This window comes from Neltuma alba, unplaced genomic scaffold (assembly GCF_004799145.2).
Source record: "Neltuma alba isolate B1F8T4 unplaced genomic scaffold, ASM479914v2 tig00005828_pilon, whole genome shotgun sequence".
Lineage (NCBI taxonomy): Eukaryota > Viridiplantae > Streptophyta > Magnoliopsida > Fabales > Fabaceae > Neltuma > Neltuma alba.
In genome coordinates, this window is record NW_021634246.1 from 1 (window position 1) to 23,372 (window position 23,372).

General features: G+C 38.6%; 4 protein-coding genes across 6 annotated transcripts; 3 read left to right on the plus strand and 1 right to left on the minus strand.

Moving 5' to 3' along the window:
- Window positions 1–4,238: 4,238 nt before the first annotated feature.
- On the minus strand, window positions 4,239–5,445 carry LOC114748830 (uncharacterized). The gene has a single exon (XM_028937285.1). It carries the CDS (start codon window positions 4,871–4,873, stop codon window positions 4,373–4,375), a length of 501 nt encoding a protein of 166 aa, XP_028793118.1. The 5' UTR covers window positions 4,874–5,445; the 3' UTR covers window positions 4,239–4,372.
- Window positions 5,446–11,625: 6,180 nt separating this feature from the next.
- LOC114748831 (aquaporin PIP2-2) lies at window positions 11,626–13,103 on the plus strand. Its single transcript, XM_028937286.1, has 4 exons — window positions 11,626–11,960; window positions 12,047–12,342; window positions 12,494–12,634; window positions 12,768–13,103. Exons 1-4 carry the CDS (start codon window positions 11,675–11,677, stop codon window positions 12,885–12,887), a joined length of 843 nt encoding a protein of 280 aa, XP_028793119.1. The 5' UTR covers window positions 11,626–11,674; the 3' UTR covers window positions 12,888–13,103.
- Window positions 13,104–16,641: 3,538 nt separating this feature from the next.
- LOC114748832 (extensin-2-like) lies at window positions 16,642–17,736 on the plus strand. Its single transcript, XM_028937287.1, has 2 exons — window positions 16,642–16,829; window positions 16,866–17,736. The coding sequence occupies exons 1-2, from the start codon at window positions 16,716–16,718 to the stop codon at window positions 17,439–17,441; spliced, it is 690 nt and encodes a 229-aa protein (XP_028793120.1). The 5' UTR covers window positions 16,642–16,715; the 3' UTR covers window positions 17,442–17,736.
- Window positions 17,737–20,544: 2,808 nt separating this feature from the next.
- Window positions 20,545–23,372, plus strand: LOC114748827 (V-type proton ATPase subunit G-like). Of its 3 annotated transcripts, none has more exons than XM_028937281.1 (4): window positions 20,545–20,623; window positions 22,310–22,437; window positions 22,778–22,878; window positions 22,985–23,372. In XM_028937281.1, the coding sequence occupies exons 2-4, from the start codon at window positions 22,350–22,352 to the stop codon at window positions 23,126–23,128; spliced, it is 333 nt and encodes a 110-aa protein (XP_028793114.1). In that variant the 5' UTR covers window positions 20,545–20,623; window positions 22,310–22,349; the 3' UTR covers window positions 23,129–23,372. The 3 variants fall into 3 exon arrangements, with proteins under 3 accessions (XP_028793114.1, XP_028793115.1, XP_028793112.1); XM_028937282.1 differs by having other exon boundaries at window positions 20,561–20,623; window positions 22,349–22,437; XM_028937279.1 differs by lacking the exon at window positions 20,545–20,623 and having other exon boundaries at window positions 22,199–22,437.

Below are 23,372 nucleotides of genomic sequence, written 5' to 3' on the forward strand. Positions count from 1 at the left end.
TTGGTTTGAATTAAATCCGGCAAAACTTAAAAAGCATATGAATTACTTCTGCTGATGGGTTTTAACTATGCACCATCAGAAGAAGTCAGCAATGCTACGCAGGTATGGCCATCAAAAAGATAGGGGGACACTTTAGCCCTCTTGCCGAACGAATAAACAAGAGAGCTTTGTTTCTTTTTTTCTACCGCGGAAGAAAAGCATTAGTTCCAAGTAAGTCTAATTCCACCGTCAACATTGATAGTTTTCAACGGACCGAACTGAGACGAGAGCTAAATTAAATTGGCGATCTGAATGAATGTAAACTGTAGCAGTCCAGCGATTGTGGAAGAATAATGTTGAGAGTAAATTGATGAAGAAGACGAACCTTAGTAGCTCGGTGTCTTCAGAAGAGACACTATAATCAATAGCCCAGAGTCTGAAATAGACGGCAGTTCCCATAAGCATTAGAAAAGCCAATCCCGCAATCAAAGACCTCCTCCTTCCCCCCATCGTTCCCTTTCCCCTCACACTATCCCGGCCGCAGCTCAGATTAACTTCGGGGGAATGCTTTTTCTTTTCTTTTCCCTCTCTCTCTCTCTCTCCCTGTTTTTTTTTTTGGTGGGGCGAACGCCGGAGGATGCTATTGGTAAATGGTAACTTTCCAACAAACACAAGTCGTTTTTCCTTTGAATTCAACACCACGCAAGAGTCAAGGCTCTAATAGCGAAAATAATCGAAGAGCTTCTTTTTTTTTTTTTTGGTGAGCGGGACAAAATTTACTTGAATTTTTATGGGAAAGAAATTGGCTTGGGGCGCTTTTTCATGTTTGTCATATTTTATGCTCGTAATCTTTAGAAATTATGGTGCATGCCTAGAATATGCAGGAAAATCAAATTTTTTGTTGCCATTTTGTGGGAAATCAATTACATGATATTCGAACCAGGAAAAGTATACAGTGCCCCGAAAATTTTGAAACTGCGCATAACTTTGGCGTGTATTTTTATTAAAGGGTAAAGAGTCAACATAAACTTTAATCCTTCATATTTATCTTCACGTTGGTATTAGTGCCCTGAATTTTAATCTATAGGTTTTGATATCTTAAGTTTTTTTTTTATTTAGTCAAATATTGGTTCCTATAATTTAATAAAAATTTGGATCATTTTGCTTTTTGAAAGAGCAAAACTTATAATTTGAAACTTAAAGGACTAAAATCAAAATAAGAGTAAATTTGAGGATTAAAGATTATATTTATCTAAAAATAAAATATAAAAATAAATGTGCGTTTTCGGGTAATCCTTGCAGGCTTTAAGTTGTAACATGAACCGGAAAGAACGTGGCGTTGGACTGTTAGTTGCGATCCATTAGAGCAAGTCCAATCTAATTTATCGTCAGCAACAAGCTTGGGTTCTTTCTTGCCGGACCCATCTGCCCCGCCAAGTCAATCAAAGGACCCACTGTCCACAATACATGTGTCCTTAGTTGCAGGGGAATTTTGTTGCTGGAAATGACTCCAAATAACCTGTAGAGATGGTTAAACTTAAGAAAAATTAGATATTTTTTTATGAAGTTTACATAATGATTAATGTTGCAGCCGGAGTTGGTGAAGTAAAGGGGAAAAACCAGGGAGACAAATCAAGCACTTGCGCCCCTTGTTTGATGGTGTCACATTAATTCCCATGAGAATCAATTAATTATTCCTGGTTTCTTCGTCACCGATGCGGACGCACAACTAGCGTACCAAAAAATCAGACTGGTTACTGAATGGTTCAAGATAATAGATCAAGAGTTAGTGAGTCAAACCAGAATTAAACTGATGAAAAATTAAAAAAATTAAATTTTTATCAAGGACTAAATATTAATTCATTACCTTGAATTACAAACAAAATAATTATATACTTACAATTTATTTAATAAATTGACATCATAGTGGAGTATTATATTAAAAAAAAAATCACTATACATTAATCCAATAACCCTGGCAGACTATCAAAATAGATATATGATAACAAAATATTCCTGCTTACAATCTATTAATTCCTAAACTAATGAGTATCAATAGTTTAAGAGAAAAGAAAATTTTTTTGACTCAAAATAATTTTTTTTATTTTTTTAAAAAGAGCAACCGTGTTAGCTGGTTTGGTCCGGTTTATATCAGGTTACTTTGACTCCAAACTGTATGGTCAAACTGAACCGGTTACTTGGCCGGTTCTGGGCTGAAGCCTAGGTTTGCATACCATGCGCACAACCTTCCAAAATACTTCCATTTTTCTGCGTTTTTCATGGAAGACTGATGCTTGTTGTTGAACACTTTTCTTGTCCAATTTATGTCACTTGATTGCCCACGCCAGCATGCACCCCCCTGACCCACCAAACAAAAAAAGAAACAGAGAAGGGAAATTCGAGGAGAGGGTGAGTGGGGAAAGCTTTCGCTCCCTCTACTGTCTGAAGGAAATCCTGATCGTGAATAGACTCATGTGAAACAATGTCAAACAGGAGCAATGGCCAGACTAGCAGTTAATAATTCCAACTAAACTATCCTAATTACCCAATTATAACTTTGACTAAATCGTTTTTTTAACATAAATTCTCATATTATTATGCTCATACAGTCAGCTAGATTTCATTCTTTTTCTTCTGATCTCCGGCATTGTTTTAAAACACCCGGCTGAAAAACAAGTAACAAACGCTTGATCTAACTAATCACACATTCTCGGTCCGCCATTGCCTAATTTCTTATAGACTGGCTTTGCATCTTGCAATGGATGTCTTTTTCCTTTTTATAGTTACCCCCTGAGTTATTATCTGTATTTCCTCCAATGACTTTATATTTGGAACCGCTTTCATCACTGAACATAAAGCTGAGTTACTCACATTTAAGTTGTTGGTCAATTTTATCATGTTTTTTATTTGGGGAAAAAAAAAGGAAAGAAGGTCCGATGACTCGTTCAAAATTAACACGGCATTAACGATGGTCAGCAGGAAAAAGTTTTTTTTTTTTTTTTTGGGGCGCCGGAAGTAGGTATGAGCTTGAAGAGAGTTGGCATTACCAATGTCGTCAGAAATAATAAATCTTGACAAAATTTTAGGAGTGACGAAAATCTTATCCAGAAAATTTGATTTCTTCCTTGTGGGTTTTCTTGGGGATAGAGACACCACGCATTGTTGGGTGTGTATTTAAATATGGGTGAATTATTCAGAAGTTGGAATTGCAAAATCATGACTTTTTATTATTCAGAAGTTGGAATTGTAAAATCATGACTTTTAATTCAATCCTCCGTCAACTCTATCCCTTTTTTTTGCAAGATCTGGAAGTGTTTGTTATATGAGAAAAGTATTTTTAAAAACACTTTTTTATAAATTAAGTTAAACTCTTTTACGTATTTATTTTGTATATCGTAAAATCACTTTGGAAACTCATAATTTAGAGGGTGTTTGGGAAGCCCAATACATATTTTTCAGAAATACTTTTCCGTAAAATGAGACAAACTCCTCCATATATTTATTTATATATACTGTAAAAGTACTTTTAAAACTATAGTTCTAAACAAGCTGAAGAATCCGTTTTCAAACAAGCTGAAGCTCTGCCTTGTTCGGCCAGGCGGAAATACACACACATATGCGGGCGTATATAAAGACTATTTTTTTAAAAAGAAAAAAAAAAGTATTGTCTTCCCTATTCCATAAGACTATAAAAAATAATTAATAATTAAAAACTATTTTTTATTATATGACGATATTATGGATTTTGATTTTCCTTGGATGGAACCATAGAGGTTTAGCATTGTTAATCCGGAAAAGGGCGTGACCTGAATTTTACTCCAAGGCGTATGTTGTAGCTAAGCTGTGCCTTTCTCACCAACGTCAATCCATAACCCATCTTACTCATTGCGTCTCCCCCTCCCTTTTCTTTCTCATTCCGCCGTCAGTGACGTGCTTCCTCTTCCCATCATTTTTTTTTTTTGCTTTTTAATTTCTTTGCCCCAAAAAATGAAAATTGCAAAGACAGAGCTGAACATAGAGTCTCGTGATGGGACTTCAAAGAGCATTCATACAAGCACGAGGAGAGGAGTGGTCCTGGTTTTAAAATCCTGTACACACAAAATCAAGGAGTCTCATTGTCAATAATAGTCATAAGCGCTCCTTAACTTCCTACTTAAAAAGTCGCACAACCTAGCCAATAGTCTTACATACAGGAAGACAAAAGAAGGACAAAATGTCTGTGAAAACACAGAGCATGATGGTGGTTTTCCGAAAGAGTAAGCTAGACCAAGACGACAGCCATTAGATGATCATATCGTTTCCTAAATCAAAATTGCCCAAAAAAAAGGTTATCGCTTTCCGATCAGGCGATCACCATCTCTATACTCTAATGACTGTGATGTGAGATCGAACACTAATCTTCAAACCCCACTTTCTTCCAAATGGCATTTCTGACCCTGCGCAGGTCTCGCCCTTTGAGGGTCCTCCCGATCCCTTCGTGCACGGACAGAGAAGCCCCTCTGGTCCTAGCCAGATACTCATGCGGAGGTATCTTCATTTCTCCGTCCTCCTCGCCCTCGTCTTCATCGTCAACGTCATCGTCTCTCTCCTTCTCACGGTGCTGTTTATACTCCTCCTTCAGAATCTTAGACCAGTCCGGTATGTTCAGGGGTAACGAGGCCGATCCCCCTGGGTCCACTCTGCCGCCACCTTCCACCTTCCTGGAAGGTATCTTCAGACCCGATCGCGAAATCGACAAAACCTTCTTGCTCTCTGACGTGTCGCCGGGGACATTCCAGATGTCAGCTTCATCAAATTCCAACACACCCTCTGAGGATTTGGGGTCGAAGCGGATCTCTGAGGTTTCTGGAAATATGTAAGTTGACCGGGAGAGGAAGCTCTTCCTTGAAGCCATTGATGAAAAACCAGGACTTTCGAGATGCGTTTATCTGCGTCTGTGTATATCTCTCTCTATGTATGTATCTATCTCTGCCTCTATCCTTCTCCAGCACTCTGTTTCCTAGTAAGTGGTTTGGCCAAGTTTTCATTTGATGGCGCCTTTTATTTATAATAATAAGGGGCTTTGGTGCGAATGGATAAAGGTCTCCATTTGTACGCGTCAATGAAGAGGGAATGCTAGGGTGCGAGCGGGTTCACGCTTGTTGACATGAGCCCAATTCAGATACGGACACGCACGCAAGCGAAGAGAAGCCAGGGAGGAATAAAGACGAAGCTATCCGGAGACGGAAAGGAGTGGAGACGTGGACCAATGAAGTGTGAGAAAGGTCGAGGATGGGAAGATGAGAAGATCCATGTGAGATGCCAGGATCGCGCCAATTGTGAAGTTTGTGGAAAAAGGTAGACGGAAGGCGTGGGCTCCACCGTGGCCCATCGGCCATCACCCTTGAAGAAACGATACGGTTTTCGGTTCACAATATAATACGGATCATTTTAATTAATTAGTTAGAATTAAAAAATAGCAATTAAATTGTTAAATTTGTCTTAAATTGATTTTTTTTTAAATTTCTTCATATCAAATCAAGTTGTGAAAGATTTAAAAAAATAACAAGTTACATTTAAACATCAGTTTAAATACAGAAACAATATTAATAATTACGCATTAATTACTCTCCTATTGATTTTTATTTTAGCCATATTTGTTATTCTAAAAGCGATTCATGTCATGGATGCTTGTTATTACCCGGGGGGCGGGGGGAAACAAAAGAAGATATATAGTTATATACTTGGATCTATCCGCACACCTCACGCTGATTATGCCCCTTCCCAACAAAATGTTCCAATTCCACAGCCCTCCATCTAATTTTTCCATGGTCAATTACTTATCAGATGTCCCCGAAGGGACCCATAATTAATTATGTCCATTGCTCTGGAATTTCCATCACCTTTATTTATTCCTTCCCCAGAGGAAATATCATCACCTCCTTTATTTGTTTATTATTCAAGCCTTCTGTTTCATCTGTATAAAGGATGACTTCCATTCATTCACAGTTAAAATTTTCAACCTTTTTTCTGCTTTTATTCCAAACGGTTTGCGGCAAAAATGCAGTACAATACAATAGCACCTCAGCTGTTAAGAACGTGGAGAGTATAGCACACAAATATGGTAAGTAATTAATTATCAAATGTCCAAATAAAAAAAATATTGTTAAATCATGCTTTTCTTTGTTTTTTTTATGTTTAGATGAACCGAGTCTCAAGTTCAATCACCGAATGTCTTTTGACTCAGAATGTTTATAGAAGTATTTAAAATTTGCCTATATATCAATAATGTTTTCACATCAATAATAGAATTTGAACCCATACCTTTGTAAGTCAAGTCTTCATCAATCGAATGAACTTTTGCTGGCCAGTTAAATTATAATTAGTATGCTAACACATAATTTCATGTGTTTCTTTATTCGACACCCAAGAAAGGAGCAAGCCATTTAAAAGATGGAGAGCGAAGATGCCAAATAGGGCTGAACTGAATTAATAAAACGCGGCCCTCAAATTTGTATCCTTAGTTTTGGATTCTTATTTGAAAAGTATATGCGCAACAACACCTGGATCGATGTGACCAATAAATTAAACATAGTAATTACGAGGTTACTTTAAAACACGCATGTTTAAAATTTTACATGTGAATCTGTAGTCCTCCAGTGATATACATGCATGTGTATAAAGGAACGCAGGGCTGTTGAAAAGAAATGAAAGGGAATATGCCGATCACTGACTCAGCGTGGATCCCCAGAGAAATGAGCAAGTAGCAAATTACGTGTGGGGTTAAATGCATCAATAATTGAGGATAATCTTCACGGCGATATGTTTTGATTACAGAAGATTTACTGAATCGAGGTGAAGGGCTTGAGCAGGACAGTGGAGCAAAGAGAGAGAAAAAAGGGGAGGGGGTTGGAACTTGGAACTTGGAACTTGGGAGAAGGAATTAGGGAAGGAGATAAGGTGAAATAAATCAATAATGCGGGAAAAGGGGAAGAAAGACAGAAGCCTAGACAAGCCAACAATGCCACCTAACTAACGGAGCTCTTTCTAGTTTCTACACACAGGACACTGTGGATGTAATAGCCGTCCTTGTGCTTCATGTGGTCATGCTGGTTGAAGGTAAAATAATGAATGAAGTAGGCAGCTATAAGGGGTATTTAACAACCCCTCAAAAGCATTTAAAAAATAATTTCATACATATTCATATAAAATTTTTTTTTACATGTTTATCTGGAAATCCGTGAAGTTATTTTTAAAAAGTCAATACAAATACGCCTAAGACATTTGTTATTGATGCAGCGGGACACGGGGGTTTAAGATAAAAGCATACAAAATTATGAGATAGTATGCATGAAGGGTACGTATGATAATAATAAATGGGCATGTCTGTTGGCAACTGGGTTACGTTGCTTTGTTGTGGGATGAAGGATTTGCCTCTCACCGCGAAACGTGCGTATTTTAAAGGGAAAAAGACAAGGAGGGGTTATCTCTGTTCCGTGGGAGAGATAGATATTCAGTCTCAGATAAGGATGAGCTTCTCACACGACATCTCACGCTTCTCATCCTCTATCCTACCCCGTTCACCCCCCGCCTAAGTAACTTCCCCCCCTGTTCTTTTTTATTTTTTTATTTTAATTAACTCTGCCAAAGGCCGTTTTGATGTTTGGTGGCCATTTAAGAGAGAAGCGTGCTACTTCTCCGCATTTTTTAAACGAGTCTTTTCTTTAACTCCACTGTGCATTTCACCTCGCCTCTTTCATTTGTCCCATGAAAAAAAAAAAACATCATACACTGCATAGCCCACACGCCTCCACCATCTTCTTTAAAATATACGCATCAAATTTTTTTTCATTTTTATTGTTAGTTAATTATATGTCTCTCTTATTTCTTTTTTTCATTCATTCTCTTTTTCACTTGCCCTCTCCATAAATAAAATTATTTTAAGAAAATAAGTTACTTTTTTTTACATATTTATTGTTTTTAATCAATTTCGGCAGACATTTTTAGTTACGCGATTTAGTTACTTGATACTGATAACTTGAACAAGGGGAGTACATAACACAAACCAGCATGGAGTGATTGCCTCATCTTTTTTTCCGTATTTTCCTTTATCATTATGTCTTTTCCCTCGGGTTGATTTTCTCTTTTGTTTTTTTTTTTTTTTTGCTGGCACCTGGGTTGATGAACTTGATCACAAGATAGTCATTCACGAGCAGGCCAGGCCGGTAAGTTTCAAAATATGGGCCTGACTTAACCCACTTATCTGGGCTTCAAAAGCCCATTACATCCGGTAATGTGATTATTATTTCAGGATTCTTTTTTCATGTTGACCCGAAAAAGAAAAAAGGTTTCATTTCTCTTTTTGATCTCTTCCGAATATTGGCTCTTGGAAACAGGAGCTGTGCGTATCAGATAATTACTTTATTAGTTGGTGTAACAAACAACACCTAAAAAACGACGATCCAACTCCACGATGAGAGGCTCTTCTTCTCCGGTTATTTTGAGGAAGCATGTGTCTTTGATATCTGCCTCTCTTTACTTAGGCAGAGATTAAGATCCCCTTCCCCTGCGTCCCAACTCGAACCGCTGGCAGAAAATTCCGCCACTCCTCCCCTCTGGGCCATTAGATGAATCTGATGGAATCTATTCACGCATTTCCAACACACGGGAGGGGATCATATACATTGCTTTCGCATGCTTAAGGCTTGTTTGCATTGCTTATTTTAAGAGCTTATAACTTCATGTAAGTCGAGACATAAAATGTTTGAGATTTGTGTAGGGATTGTTGTGGATAAGCAAAAGGTGGGAGGAAAGAATGGGAGGGAAAAGGCTATGCAGGGGAGGAAGTGGGAGGGCTCCCATAGTGTCGGGCCATAATGGAACGCAATAATGGCTGGCTATCATGTTCATTGTGTTTGTGTTGTACCAACCCTTCCACTCCCAACACCACCAGCCATGCATATTACCCCCCCCCCCCCCTCCCTGCTACAATAATAACTAACCTCCATTAAGGTGCCCCCACGTTCTTATCACAACTTCTCAATGTGTTTCTTAATGCTACTAAACCATGCCACTATGATTCTCAGAGAAATTATAGATGTGAGTATAACGACACTGTCCTGTACCGAATAATAGCCACTGGATCGGAGTGCCCATTAAACGATTTTTCTAACAGCATTATTTTTTAATAAAAGACCAAAAAAAAAGCTCTAACTTGCTACTTCCGACACATTATAACTTAAATACCTCCTCAATATGGAAATTAGACATGCTGCCTCGGAAATTTATATAATTTCAGGCGCTGTTCTCAAAATTTTTAGTCAAATTTTCAAAGAAGTAATCATCACACACATGTACGTGCACACAGTGAGTTACGCTTCAATCTCATTTATAATATTTATAAATTATTAATAATGTCAGCCACCTAAAAATTCAGAGGAGAAGGTTTGCGCACGTTTATTTCATGTTGATTTTTAAATACATGGGTATATACGTAGAACCCAGAAACACACACACACACACACCACACCCCTTTTTTTCTTGGTTAAAAAAATCCTCTGGACAGGTGCATTGGCGCATACAAGAAAGGGGACGAATAAAAGGGGAAAAAAACTTCACAGCCACCCCGTCGCAAGATCAATACACGTGGGCGGATATCAGCCAATGAGCCCAGCAAATTTTGGCAAATAAATTGTATTATTATTTGCGATCTGCTAATACTGGGAATGTGCCCCTTTTTTTTTTTTTTTGAGTGAAAAGATATTTTATTCAACCGAATATTTACAAGAGAGTCGCCCAAAAAGGAAAAGAGACAGTACAACCAGAAGGGACTTAATTGCGAGTCTGACTAGTACAGGATCTGTGAGCCTTCATAGTGTGATCACAGTGTGCGATGACTTCGTTAACAAGCTGGTAGGGGTCCGTTGCCTCTTGTCTGAAGATTTTGCGATTTCGTGCGTCCCAGAGGCGCCAACATAAGAGACCAGAGATTGTACACCAAGTGGGATTGCTTTTGTGAGTGCTCAGATTCGTCACCAGCCATTCCGTAAAGTTACTCGAATTAAAGGCATGAAGGTGTCGATCCGGGATGAGTAGCTTCCAGCAGTTCATGGCGAGGTTGAACCTGCGTAACACGTGATCCATGTCCTCTCTTACCTCTCCACAAATGTCACACGTATCATGTTCAGACAGTTCAGTCATGTGGCGTCTTCGTCTTTCACTGTTCGTGAGGAGTTTGTTGTTCATTGTCAGCCATAAGAATGTTCTTACTCTCTGAGCTCCAGGCCATTGCCAAACCAGCTTCCATTTCGCATCTTCATTGTCCCCTTCATGGGATCGGAGCATTTTATAAGCTGAGCTGACTGTAAAGTCACCCTTTGCGGTGAGTCTCCGAGTTCCTTTTGTTGGGTGATCTTCTTCAGATATTTGAGGCGGGGGGCTTACTGCTATCTGATCTATCGAACGTTCAGGTAGTTGCTCGCGGATTGCATCAATTTTCCAGTTGCCATCATCTGTCACAAAGTATCGTAGTGGAAGCTGGAGTTCCTCATCTGAAAGTGGTGCATAAGCTAGGTGATGAAGCGGGCCTAGATCACCAATCCGATGATCGGTCCAGAAGCGTACATGTTCAACATCCCCTACATTCCATTTGATACCTAGCTTTGCTTCCTCCCAAACAGCTCCCAAGTTTCTCCATGAGTAGGAGCTGTTATTGGTGCCGATTTTACCGCTTGGATTCCCTCCCCATCTATATTTTGTGGTGATGAAGAAGGAGCTATTGCGAATGTGCCCTTCTTGTGTACAAAAAATCAGCAGTTTGTAACCTCTCATTTCCTTTCCATCATCTAATAGTTTTGAAAATATTTAAATCTAAACTGTTAAAATATTAATCTAATAATTAAAAAAGGAAAGGGAAAAAAAAGGGTATATGGCTACATGAATTCTTTTTAAATTTTACCGAGATTATAAATGGCTGTTTTGTTTTCAAAGCAAGTAGTGTCAAGTGTAAGCCAAATTTTGTGCTGAATATTTGCTTCACCCGGAAGGCGGCCGGGGGATCCGTTTCCGATCCCGATCCGAGGCCGCGGATTTGCGTTCGCAAGGGGCGCTTATACGGAAAAAATGAGCTGGATGTCAGCTGGCGGGGCTTCTTGGATTTTCCTCCTCTCTCCTTTGTTTCACAGCATATCTCTCCTATCTTCGAAAGCAATATTTAGAAAGAATAATTAAAATCTTTAAATCTTATTATTGATAATATAATAAATACAAAATATTGGAGTCGAAGTAGCTTTCAGGCGCTGGCGGGCTTCGTGTCCGCCAACTCATGCTCCTTGTTGCATGTGCCTTCCCACGTTGCCCCTTCACTGCTTGCAACGCAGCCACACCAATCGCTGCCCCCTCACTCTATCTAATCCCACTTCCGTCTCCCAACGGAATATCCACTCTGCATCTGAAACCCCACACTCCTCACTTCACCCCACTTTTCTAACCTATCCTTTCTCCTGTCTCTATCCTTACTCTGCCTCCAGATTTTACTGAGCTGGGAATAGGGTTATAAGCCAAGGTTAAGGCTTTAAGGGCAGGCCCCACCTGAATCTGATACAATACAACCCCCTCTTTACATAAATACAGAGTCTTATCCTCATCCTCTCTCTCTCCCACCCCCCTTCCTAACTCACAGGCTTTCTGCTCTTCTCTCTCATTCTTTGTTTCCGGCATGGCCACGGACCTCGAGGGAGCCGCTCCTCACAAGGACTACCATGACCCCCCTCCCGCTCCCCTCTTCGACACCGCCGAGCTCCGCAAGTGGTCTTTCCACAGGGCTGTCATTGCCGAGTTCGTGGCCACCCTCCTGTTCCTCTACATCACTGTCTTGACTGTAATTGGTTACAAAAGCCAGACTCACAACGGTACCGCCTGCGATGGCGTCGGCCTTCTTGGCGTTGCCTGGGCTTTTGGCGGCATGATTTTCGTCCTCGTTTACTGCACTGCCGGCATTTCTGGTAACTTTCACTCACTTTTTCTCCTTCTCTTAACGCACTGCCGAGTGCAGGGGATGATTGATTCAGTTAATTTTTGGTGTTATCAGGAGGACACATAAACCCGGCGGTGACATTCGGGCTGTTTCTGGCCAGGAAGGTGTCGCTGATTAGAGCGATTATGTACGTATTGGCTCAGTGCCTGGGAGCCATATGTGGGTGTGGCTTGGTCAAGGCTTTCCAGAAGGCCTACTACAACCGTTATCAAGGTGGAGCCAACATGTTGTCTTCTGGCTACAGCAAAGGCACTGGCTTGGGTGCTGAGATTATAGGCACCTTCGTCCTTGTCTACACCGTCTTCTCTGCCACTGATCCCAAGAGAAATGCCAGAGACTCTTACGTTCCCGTGCGTACCTCTCTTTGTCCTCTCCCCCCCCCCCTTACTTTTTCCTGCTGATTTACGCTCTAAAACTTGAAGCTGCAGTGAGTTATTTGCTATGCTACAAGTGTTCCAGTATGTTGTTCAAAATATTGAGGCACAGCTTAAATTTTGACAGGTGCTGGCTCCTCTTCCAATTGGATTTGCGGTGTTCATGGTTCACCTGGCCACCATCCCCATCACCGGCACCGGCATCAACCCGGCCAGGAGCTTCGGTGCCGCAGTCATGTACAACAATGAGAAGGCATGGGATGACCATGTACGTTATCTTAATATTACACATCTTCGGCTTTAATTTGCCTGATATTTCTCGTTTCGATTTCCTATAACTAGCCTGTACAAATGAAACTGCGCAAAGGAAACTTACTGCATATGGTTGGTTTCGGTTTCAGTGGATCTTCTGGGTTGGACCCTTCATCGGTGCGGCCATTGCGGCATTTTACCACCAATTTGTGTTGAGAGCTCAGGCGGCCAAAGCTCTGGGGTCTTTCAGGAGCCACTCCAACTTGTAATTCTCACTCAGCTTTGTCGCTGGGGATTGCCGATCGAGGAGGATGGACTGAGGCCGAACTGATTTGCAAATGCATGGCGGATGGCAATTTGTACATCCTCATATCATGAAATTATATCATATATTATTAATTAGCGTCAGCAACCAAGTTTGTTATTTATGTACTTTAGGGATTACCTTCATTTCAATTAAATGTGCGCTTGATGTCCTTGTTTTTTTTTATTTATTTCGTGTTACTGTCTGTATCCTTATTTTGTGAAGTTATAAATTGCGTGGGGGAGAAAGAAAATTACTTGGAGTGGTGTTGAATTCACGTGTATTGGTGATGATGGCGATGAGGGAGGTTTTTCAGTCTGTGAGGAAGGGCGTTCTGTTGTGTCAATTTATTCTCTGTGCCATTTATGGATTTATGAGTGGGATGCTCAGTATAGCCACTACGGCATATGGTCCCTCCCTGCATGATTTTTATTCAGTATTTTGAATTTTCTGGGGCGCTTCATGAGCAGGTGGTCCTCCCGGAGCTTGATTTTAATGCATATCGATATTGGATGTGTATTTCTGGATATGGGGACCAGCAGAATTTGGGTTTTGTTTGAAATTAGAGTAAGAGGAGTCTATTAATATTGTAGCCATCTGTGTGCATATTGCAAGACCCAATTAGAGAAACTCATCTATATACTACCTTTATTGTCATGTGTAAGACATGTATATTTTTGGAGAATGACCTGTAGTTATTTATGAGATTCATTTAAATTTTTAAATAGAGTTAATGGGTTTATAAACAAATTCTTGATTATGAACAAATATGTTGAGAGCAAATTATACTGGCACGCAGTTCAATTATTTGAATTTTACGCATGGCATGTGTAGGGGTAGCTATGAGTTAAAGAAATGAGGGAACGTGATAGGTGATCACAAGAGAAGGGAAGGGGAAGGCGAGGAATTAAAGAGGGAGGGATGAAGGGGCGGACGCAAAAAGGAGCTGGGAATAGGACAAGTAGGGGCTGGATTTTAGAGGCCACGTCCCCTTTTCCAATCAAACGCAATCATCATTTGTGAGCCCTCCCTCTCCCCCTCTCCCCCCGCGTGTTTATTCACGTTATGCCCTCACATCACATGCCATCCACTCCTTTCCCGGCCTCTTTCTTTCTAATTTCATATTTATTCACCTATTCTTTTCAGTATTTTTTTTCTAAGCAGACATAACAAATCTATAGCAAATAATAAATATTTCCTCTCTAGCTTGTTGATTAGGAGAGTCCAAATATTTTTAAATTTTAAAATTTTAAATAGGTCTTATTCACTATATTTTAATATAATATCTGAAAAGCAAATTACAACACATCTTTGTAGTAATTTAAAATTTTGAAATTTTAAAGGTAATTCTTTCAAATTTTTTCTTATTGATTGCCCCCAGCTCATGAAGAATTTAAGTCGAATTTTGATTTTTTTTTTAATTTTTGACCAAGATTAAAATTATGGCATATCTCATGATTTAAAATCCTCCCTCCGATCCTATAAAAATACTTTTTCGATCTTTAATGCAGGATCTAATTTGAGAATTAATGTTGGTCTTATATACAGGATATATTTTATGTGTTTATTAATTTCTTTAAATTAATCCTGTTGATATTCCTCAATAATAATCAAGTAAGGGAGAAGTGAGGGAATTCAAAAAGACGTTTGGGGTGTTTTTAACAAAAAATCATATTAACTAAATTAACTAACATCTTTAATTTATTCAAATTGGTTAATTGAGTTTTATATTAAGAACAAGAGAGTCTCTAATAATTCGCATCCATCTTTGTCACTAATATAATTTTAGTGCCTATTGGATCTGCTCCCCCCATTTTCACAGGGCATCCTATGAGGAGAAGAAAATAAAATTTTGATTTAATGCCGACAGAGGTTTGATCTAGTAGAAGGAGCTAATATTTTATAACGTAACGAAACAATATTTGAATCTCTATCAGAAAAGGTGTCTACATTTAATGCATGATAATGGGTCAAATAGGATTGACTCTAATAAGAGAGTCCATATTTTAGCAAAAAAAAAATATCTTGGTTTAATATTGGCACCTTGTGGCCGCCTGCCGCAGCATGTAACTTCTGCATGAAAACAACATATCTCCCACGTGATTATGAATCCTATTCTTTTTCTTTTTCTCTCTTTTTTTTCCGGTTATTATGAATCATTGAATCCTATTCGCAATAATTCGTATCCTACCACGGCCACAGTTTATAACTAATATTGGATTTTATTTTCATTGAACTAATAACAACAAATTGACGCAAAAATATCTGTCAGGCCACAACAAAATTGATATAACATCTAAGTACCTGGATTACTTTTGTTTCAATTCGATGAAATTAAAAATCTTAGTTTATTCTCTTGATGCTGTTCTCAATTGAAAATTCACTTCACGAAGTAAAAATGAAATGCCTCTCAATAAACTTGAGTTATATTTCGGTGTGTTAAAACTTAAAATTTTATTGATACCTTTTCAGATAATTAATTTATAATCATTAAAAAATTTAGAGCACTGAATTAAGAGATTTGTCTTCGATAATTCACCGATAGACGTAAATATATGGCCAGTGCTTCGAATTGGTGTTTGTTTGAATATTTTTTTTTGTTATTTGAAATAAATATGCAAGAAAAGTTTTATTTCATAAATCACAAAAGTGATTTTTTTGTGAAGGAATGCCAAACACTCGCTCAGTAATCAGAAAGCAGAGCACGGGGCCCAAAACGGGAAAGAAGAGTTCAGGGAACTGGACCGGCCGAACTAGATCGAGCAGGCCGATTCTCTTATTAAAAGGCTCACCAAACCAACACTTGATCTCGGCCGAAAGGCTTGCCACCTATGTTTGGTCTGAGATCCGACCACTTATAGGAGAATGGCAGAGGGAAAGTGAAAAGTTGATGGACTAATTGCCATCCGGCAATGTTTTGAGTATAATTACTCCGAATAGAAAGAGAATACCTATACGAAAGTATGCGTAGAAAAAAAGAAGAAGAAAAAGGTAAAAAAGGTGATGGAAAGAGACACAATTTATGTTTAGTACTACTTTTAATTCTAAATAAAAGACTTTGTTTATACTATAAACAAGATCTTATATTTAGGATTAGAGGCAGCATATAATAGAAGTGAAGAGTTAATTAAGACCTTCTTCTAACTTGATATAAAAGAGACGATAAGAGAATTGTATTAAACACTTGAAGGACTGGTATCCCTCATCAAATAAAAATAAAAACTTTTGAAGTAACAGCGACCATGAATATATAAGACTTTTTTTTTTTTTAATTGATAAGCATATTATAAAACCATATGAAATAAAATCAGAATATTCAACGCAAGCTTTAATTTAAATATTCTTAGACCTTGAAAATATATGATAATAAATGGTAATTAGGGAGAAAATGCATATATCTTCAATTATTAATTGCCTCGTTTCTAATAACTCCATGGATCCAACACAGGGACAGGACAGGCCCTTTTCCGCTCTCACCTGATCAAACATTGAATTCGAGAAAACAAGAGGAGCGGGTCGCCGTACATCAGGATCAGACATGAATACGCCATTAAATCCCAGAAAGTGAAAACCATTTCCAGTAATTTCTTCGCGCAGCATTCAATATTTATATCCCGAAAGAATGACATCATCTACACATGCACATATGCCCTCTCCACAATCCAAACGCCTGTATCTATATATATTGAAGTTTAATTTCACTTCTCCAGCCGTCCAACATATATACATACTCCCTTTTCCTCTATTCATTTCATAAAAGCCAACTTACGAATCCAAAAATCTTGATTTGGCCATGACTCAAATCTGCAAAATATTGACTTTCTTTGCGCTGATGCTGCAACTTGCCTTGTCAATCCAGGCTCGACTTGAACCAGCTTCGGCTCCTGTGGAGGAAACAGCAGAAAACGACAACTCTCTGTACTATGGTCCTCCTCCATACAAGGACGACGTTCCATATTACGCTCCTTCTCCATACGGAGACGACAACTTCCCTGAATCGCCATATCCCCTAGACGACATTGTTTCAGAATCAGAAGGCAATGACCAGTACCCTCCTTCACCTTCACCTTCACCTTCACCTTCACCTCCAGCTCCAGCTTACTCCCCGGCAACAGAACAAGACTACCCCTACTATGGCGAATATCCTTCTCCTGCGCCAGCGCCTTGTATTGACGTCATGGCTCCTGAAGTCGATGATTTTTATGATGATGATTATTCTCCTTCTGAAGCTCCTAGTCCCACAGATTATGGAGTGCCATCTGAAGCCTCTATTGGTTCAGTGGCTACCCCACCGCCAACAGAGTGGGAATATAGAGCGGAAGACGATGCTTACTTGGATGCCGAAGGCGGAGATGAAGAAGGTTATGGTGAAGAGAACAGGAGAGGGACGATGGGGTTTGTGATTGGGGCGGTTTGTTTAGTGGGATTGGGAGGTTTAATGTGCAGGAAGAGGAAGACTACTAATCAGAAGCGTAAGCATCCTGTGTACCTGGAGTTGTCTAGGAGCGGCGACGTCTGATCCATGTTACTATATCACCGCTTTTTAATTTACTGCCTCGTTACATTCTTCAATAACGTTACACACACATACTCCTATGTTAATTAGTGGTGTTTGTGATTCTCTCGTCTCTTTTCCTTGACAAGATCTTCCCGTGACAGACAGAGATTCTACCAATCCTTGCTGCAGAAAGAATGCCTTATTTTAGTTTAAGAATGCTAAATATACAGAGTAGTGCTTATGAACTGTAGTGTTGTGCCCTGAGTTTATATATATATATATATATATATATATATATATTTTCACATCTGTTATAGTAAAGCAGTATAATTATTCTTAATACGTTATTTGGGGGGGGGGGCTGAATGTGTCTATTCAAATATGCTCGTAGCTTCATCCCCCCCTCTCGGTTTGGCAGGCGTACAAAAATGAATATAATTAGAACGAATAAATTTACTTGGAGAAGTAAATTAAACTAATACGTTCTATGCCATGCAAACTACAAGAATACCGAATGGGACGTGCACGAGGATCCAAGCCCACATCAGGAATTTTGTATGGGGAACAACAGAGCAACACAAGAGTGTACACCTTATCAATTGGAATGACATGTGTCAACAAAAGGAACGAGGGGGCAGCGGTCTCAAAGCTCTTGACCACCAGAACTCTGCCTTCTTAATGAAATTGGCCTATGCAATTAGGTGTAAGACTGACGCCTTGTGGGTCAGAACTCTCAAGGCTAAATACAGATGGGATGACACCAAAGAAAATAAAAAATGGAAAAACGCCAACTCATCCTACCTTTGGAGATGCCTTAAACCCATTTGGAATGATCTCGAAATGGGACTGTTTTGGAGCGTAGGAAATGGGAAGCGCATAGAGTTCTGGACGGACAACTAGATCGGAGAACTGGACCCTCTGTGCAACCTAGCTTTCAAGCCACTTAGCGAAGAAGAACTGCAAAGACCTATCGCCCATTATACCACCTCACAAGGGACATGGAAGTGGACTGAATTCAGCCACCTGCTACCGGAGAATATTCTAAATCTGATTTCAGCTTGCTATATCAACACATCTTTCGAAACTGAGGATAGATGTGGGTGGAACTTGGATAACACAAAGGGTTTCTCAGTTAAATCAGCATACAATCTACTCATGCAAGAAGAATGCAATGAGGAAAGCTCACAGTGGGGACATGCATGGAAGTGGCCGAGGCCCCAACGCATACGAACCTTCCTATGGTTTGTTCTGAAATGCAAACTTCTAACCAACCAGGAACGTGTGCGAAGACACATGGCAACAAACGACCTTTGTGGGATTTGCGGTAAAGAAATGGAAGATACGAACCATGTCCTACGTTCCTGCAAAATGGCTACAGATTGTTGGAAACTTATTGTTCCTCCCGCTTTTCAATCTGAATTTTTGGGCCAACCCTTCGCTGAATGGCTGTACCGGAACCTAAAGACCAAAGCTTCTCACCCGAGATGGTGTATCACTTTTGGTGTAATGTGTTGGAAACTCTGGAACACCAGGAATCGACACGTCTTCTGTAGTGAAACAACCCAGCCCCATCGCTTGGTCAATGGTGTCTTAGCTTTAAGTGAGCATATTCTGCATGTTAGGAACTCTAACCTGACATCGCATCTAGGCTAGTTCCTTTCCCTGTTCCCTTTTGTAAACTCTCTTGTAAGTATCTTGCTCAATAAAATTTCCCTTTTCACTCGAAAAATTAAACTAATACGTTACAATGAATCAGTAATCACCCAATTTTCATCTTTTCTCCGATACACCGAACGAAGAACCAGGATCCAATATAATCTCCCGCGACCACCATAAGCTACGCGCCATAAAAAATGTCCAATAGTAACAGGACGTATATTGTACTCATAAACTGTTTTTTTTTTTTTTTAAATAACGCTAGAGTCAAAAAGGTTAAAACAAGGGGACAGAAGTATGACCAAGGCTGTGTTTGGATGACACCCCAAACTATGGTTTCGGGAATAAATCACCCAAACACTCACCCAAAAACCAAAACCATAGTTTTGGAAAAAAGCAAATTTTTTTTTGTTTTTGGAGAAAAAAGGGAGAGTGTGAGAGCCTATAGGATATGTATCTTGTTATTTTTTTATAAACATATTTAATCTTATATTTTATAAATATATATAAATATTAATTATTTATTAATTATATTATCTTATGTATTATTAATTATGTTAATAAAAAATATATTATTAACAATTTTATTCCTTCAAATTAAAATATATCATAAAATCTTTTTTTTCTGTAATTATCATATTAACTTATATCTTTTTTTTAGTAATTTGTATATATAAAAAGTGCTTCTGATAACAACTATCCAAACACTCTCATTTTTCAAAATCACTTTTTCATAAAATCTATTCTTTCCAGAATCTATTATTTCCAAAATCTATTCTCCAGAATCACTTTTCTAAACCACGGTTTGGTTTCATCCAAACACACCCCAAATCTAAAACTTGAATTTTTGTTTACATATGCATATCTTTTTATGTGAAATATGGCATCGGACCCTTTAAAAGAGATTGTAATTGGTTAGTCATCTGTTTTTATTGCGTGAGTTTGGATTACACGTGAGTGCCCTCTATGAAGAATTGAGCCACAAACCATGAATACTATTATCTGTTAAATTTGCTATATATTATATTAATGATTAAAAAGAAATTATGCATTTGATATACTTTCAAATTTTCTTACCCTCGTTTACACACGCTTATATAAAAATTTTCAAGATATTTTCAAAAGATGCAGAAAAATAAAAAAAAAGTAGCTACAATTTTTTGTCATAATTTTTCTTGCTCAACATAATAAGTAAATTTAATTTCTTTAAAATTTTCTCCACGAATCTCTGCTCGCGGAAATATCGGATAATCTTTTGGTCAAAAAAAAGAAAAGAAAAAATCGGATAAACAGTATAGTGTGTATCAATAATTATCAAAATCTATGTAGTCCAAAAGGTATTGACTCTCCGTCTCTCCCCTCATCCAAAATAATATAAAACAAAATAAAAATACTAATAATAAGTGGCTAGTCTTGATCGGGGTAAAACGGAACTCAAATCAACAAACCGTCTCTTGCTAGGTGGAACACAGATATAGGACCGGCGTGAAACCGTTGTTCCTTGATTATTCTATCTTCAATCTTCTCTTCGCGCTCCGACACCCAAAGTAAGTTCTGATCTTTCTATTGCGCCCCTCTTTTCTGCATATCAGATCTGCGAGTTCTTTGGTTATTGGATTTGTCCATGTCCGGTACAAATCTGCCCCGATTTTTCACTTCTCTCTGTCTGTTACCATGGTTCTTTTCAGCGATCTAGTTTCGTCGTGCCTTCTGTATTCTCCACTTTCTGCTTCCTGTATGTTTTCTCGGTAAAATCCTGGACTGGACGGAAACTGAACTCGTATCCATTGTCCCCCTCATTTGATCATGCCACTGTGTAATATGAGAATCTAGCTCATGCTCGGGTGGCCTATTTTCGCTGAGTAGAGAGGACTATCACGTCTGGTATCTGTGAAATTCAATTTCGTGGCCCGAAAGTTGTCTCTTTTTTATTTTTTGTGTCACTTTGAGCTTTTATTTCGTGATGATGGAAATTTCGGTTGGGTTGGATTTAGCGCTTGGTTCGGGTGAACTTCAAGATAAGGGAAACAAGCCCGGAAACGCATAAATTTTAGATGGTATCTTATGGACGAGGGACTAACACGCCGTATGCATTTCACTTATCTTCTGTCTTCTCTCTGCTCATCTGTTTTTCATCTTTGCATAAACTCATGATAACAGTCTTCTATTTTATTATCTGATTTATCCGTTTCATCACATATTGCATTGTTTGAATCTGTCTCTGGTTATCAGTTGGTATCTTAGTATTTTACTTATCTTCTCCAGAGGATGATGAGCTGCTGATTCGGTTTTGACGGGATTTAAGAATGATCTAATCTCAATTTCTTGGTCTTATGATTGACTTTTTGGTGTGGATCTCTTACCGCTCTAGTGAAACGATCTTCTGCCTTTTATACCGAACCATGAATAGTAGTTTGAGGCTATAATTCTCCGTTTCCTTCCCACTTAGGGAGTCTGAATCCGGCCACGACACTAACTCGAAGAAGGCTGCATGACAAAATTTGAGATTTTCATATATTATTTAAAGCGTCTCACTACGTTGCATCCTATATGAGTGTTCGATACGTGCTACATATGTGTTTCGTAGCCTTAGATTATCGTTCAATCTCTGTTTGAAGTTTTCCTTCTTTCTCCGAATGTTATGTGGGTCCGTTCTTGTGTTATCATGAATGGCTTCTAAATCATCTATGATTCTAACTCATAGAAGGATAAAAATAAGATAGAATAATTTTAATGTAATTCTTTTACTATGACGGTCAAAATCATGGTCCAATTTTTGGTTGTCATTTATATCCTCCAACAGATTTATCTGAAGAAATATTTTCACTTCTATATCCTTTTTTATTCATGTTACTATTAAATATTTTCTCCTTGTCATTTAGAGATCGGCGGAGCCTACTGGTTCAAAACACAGGATTTTGCGTAAATTGATTTCGCTCCCCTTTCTGTTAAAATACCTAGCTTCTAGTTTGCACATTCCACGTCATATCGACCATTATAATGCTTTAAATTGATTTATTCCTCTTTCTCTGAGAGGAAGAAGAGATTCTTCTCTTCCTCTGTATACAGTCATTAACTAATATACAAGATTTTTTTTTTTTTGGGGGGGAGGGAGGTAAGCGACTATTGAGGAGGTTTTTCAGGCAAAATTAATCTATTCATGTTAACTGCCCAAGCACTTGCCCTATGGCTGTTCATTTTTTGGTGATACTTAATGGTTATTCTTCTGGCAGTTTTCTTTCAAGCATAGGTAACAATTACTTCCATCACAGAATGGCATCCAACAGGGGTCAAGGTGGAATTCAACAGTTGTTGGCTGCAGAGCATGAAGCACAGCAGATTGTGAATGCAGCTAAGAATGGTATTCTTAATCTCGTTTGTTCCCCCCCTTCTATGCTTCCGTTATTGGCATGAGTAAATCTATCTCTTTCTCCTTGTATGTATTTGGCTATTTTCATCAAAATTCACATTTGTAATGAAATGATTTAATCCAAAAAGTTTTAGCTCCTCCCCACCCCTCCCTCCTTTGTTCCCTTGGTCTTTTCATCCTTACTTGAAAGCATGAGTGTACTGGTCATATGATGGGAATGGGCTTGCTGCTCAGACATGTGTGATTGTATAAATCCCCAAAAAGAAAAATATTAACATTTGATAAACTCCATTTGTTATTTCATTATTGATATTAAACTTTCTGTTGTTAGAAAAATTGGCTAGGCTGAAGCAGGCCAAGGAAGAGGCGGAAAAGGAGATTTCTGAATATCGAGGTCAGGTGGAGTACGAGTTCCAAAAGAAATTGGCAGAGGTGAGGCTATGCTTATGGTAATAAGTAAAGATATTAAGCTATTCCTAGATTTTGTTGTTATTAGTTATGGAGACCAAATTGTCTGCACTATTTTCAATGAACACAGAGTAGTGGAGATTCTGGTGCCAATGTGAAGCGGCTTGAGCAAGAGACTGAATCAAAGATCAGTCACCTCAAGACAGAGGCTGAGAGAATATCTCAGGATGTTGTTTCTATGCTCCTCAAGCATGTAACTACCGTGAGAAATTAAGGTCCTTGATGGTGTATTAATGCTCAATCGATACCAATCATTATTTTTGAATTTATTTTTGATTTTAGATTGTCTGCTACGTAATAAGATTCCTGATTCCTGATTTCTGTTAGTTCCTGCTTTGCCGGAATGTTGTAACAAAAATAATCTGAGGCTTGTTGAACCAATCAATTTGTTGGCATGCACATTTCATAAAATTCCTTGTTGCCTTACGAGCTGGAATGCAGTTGTATTTTCTGTGAAA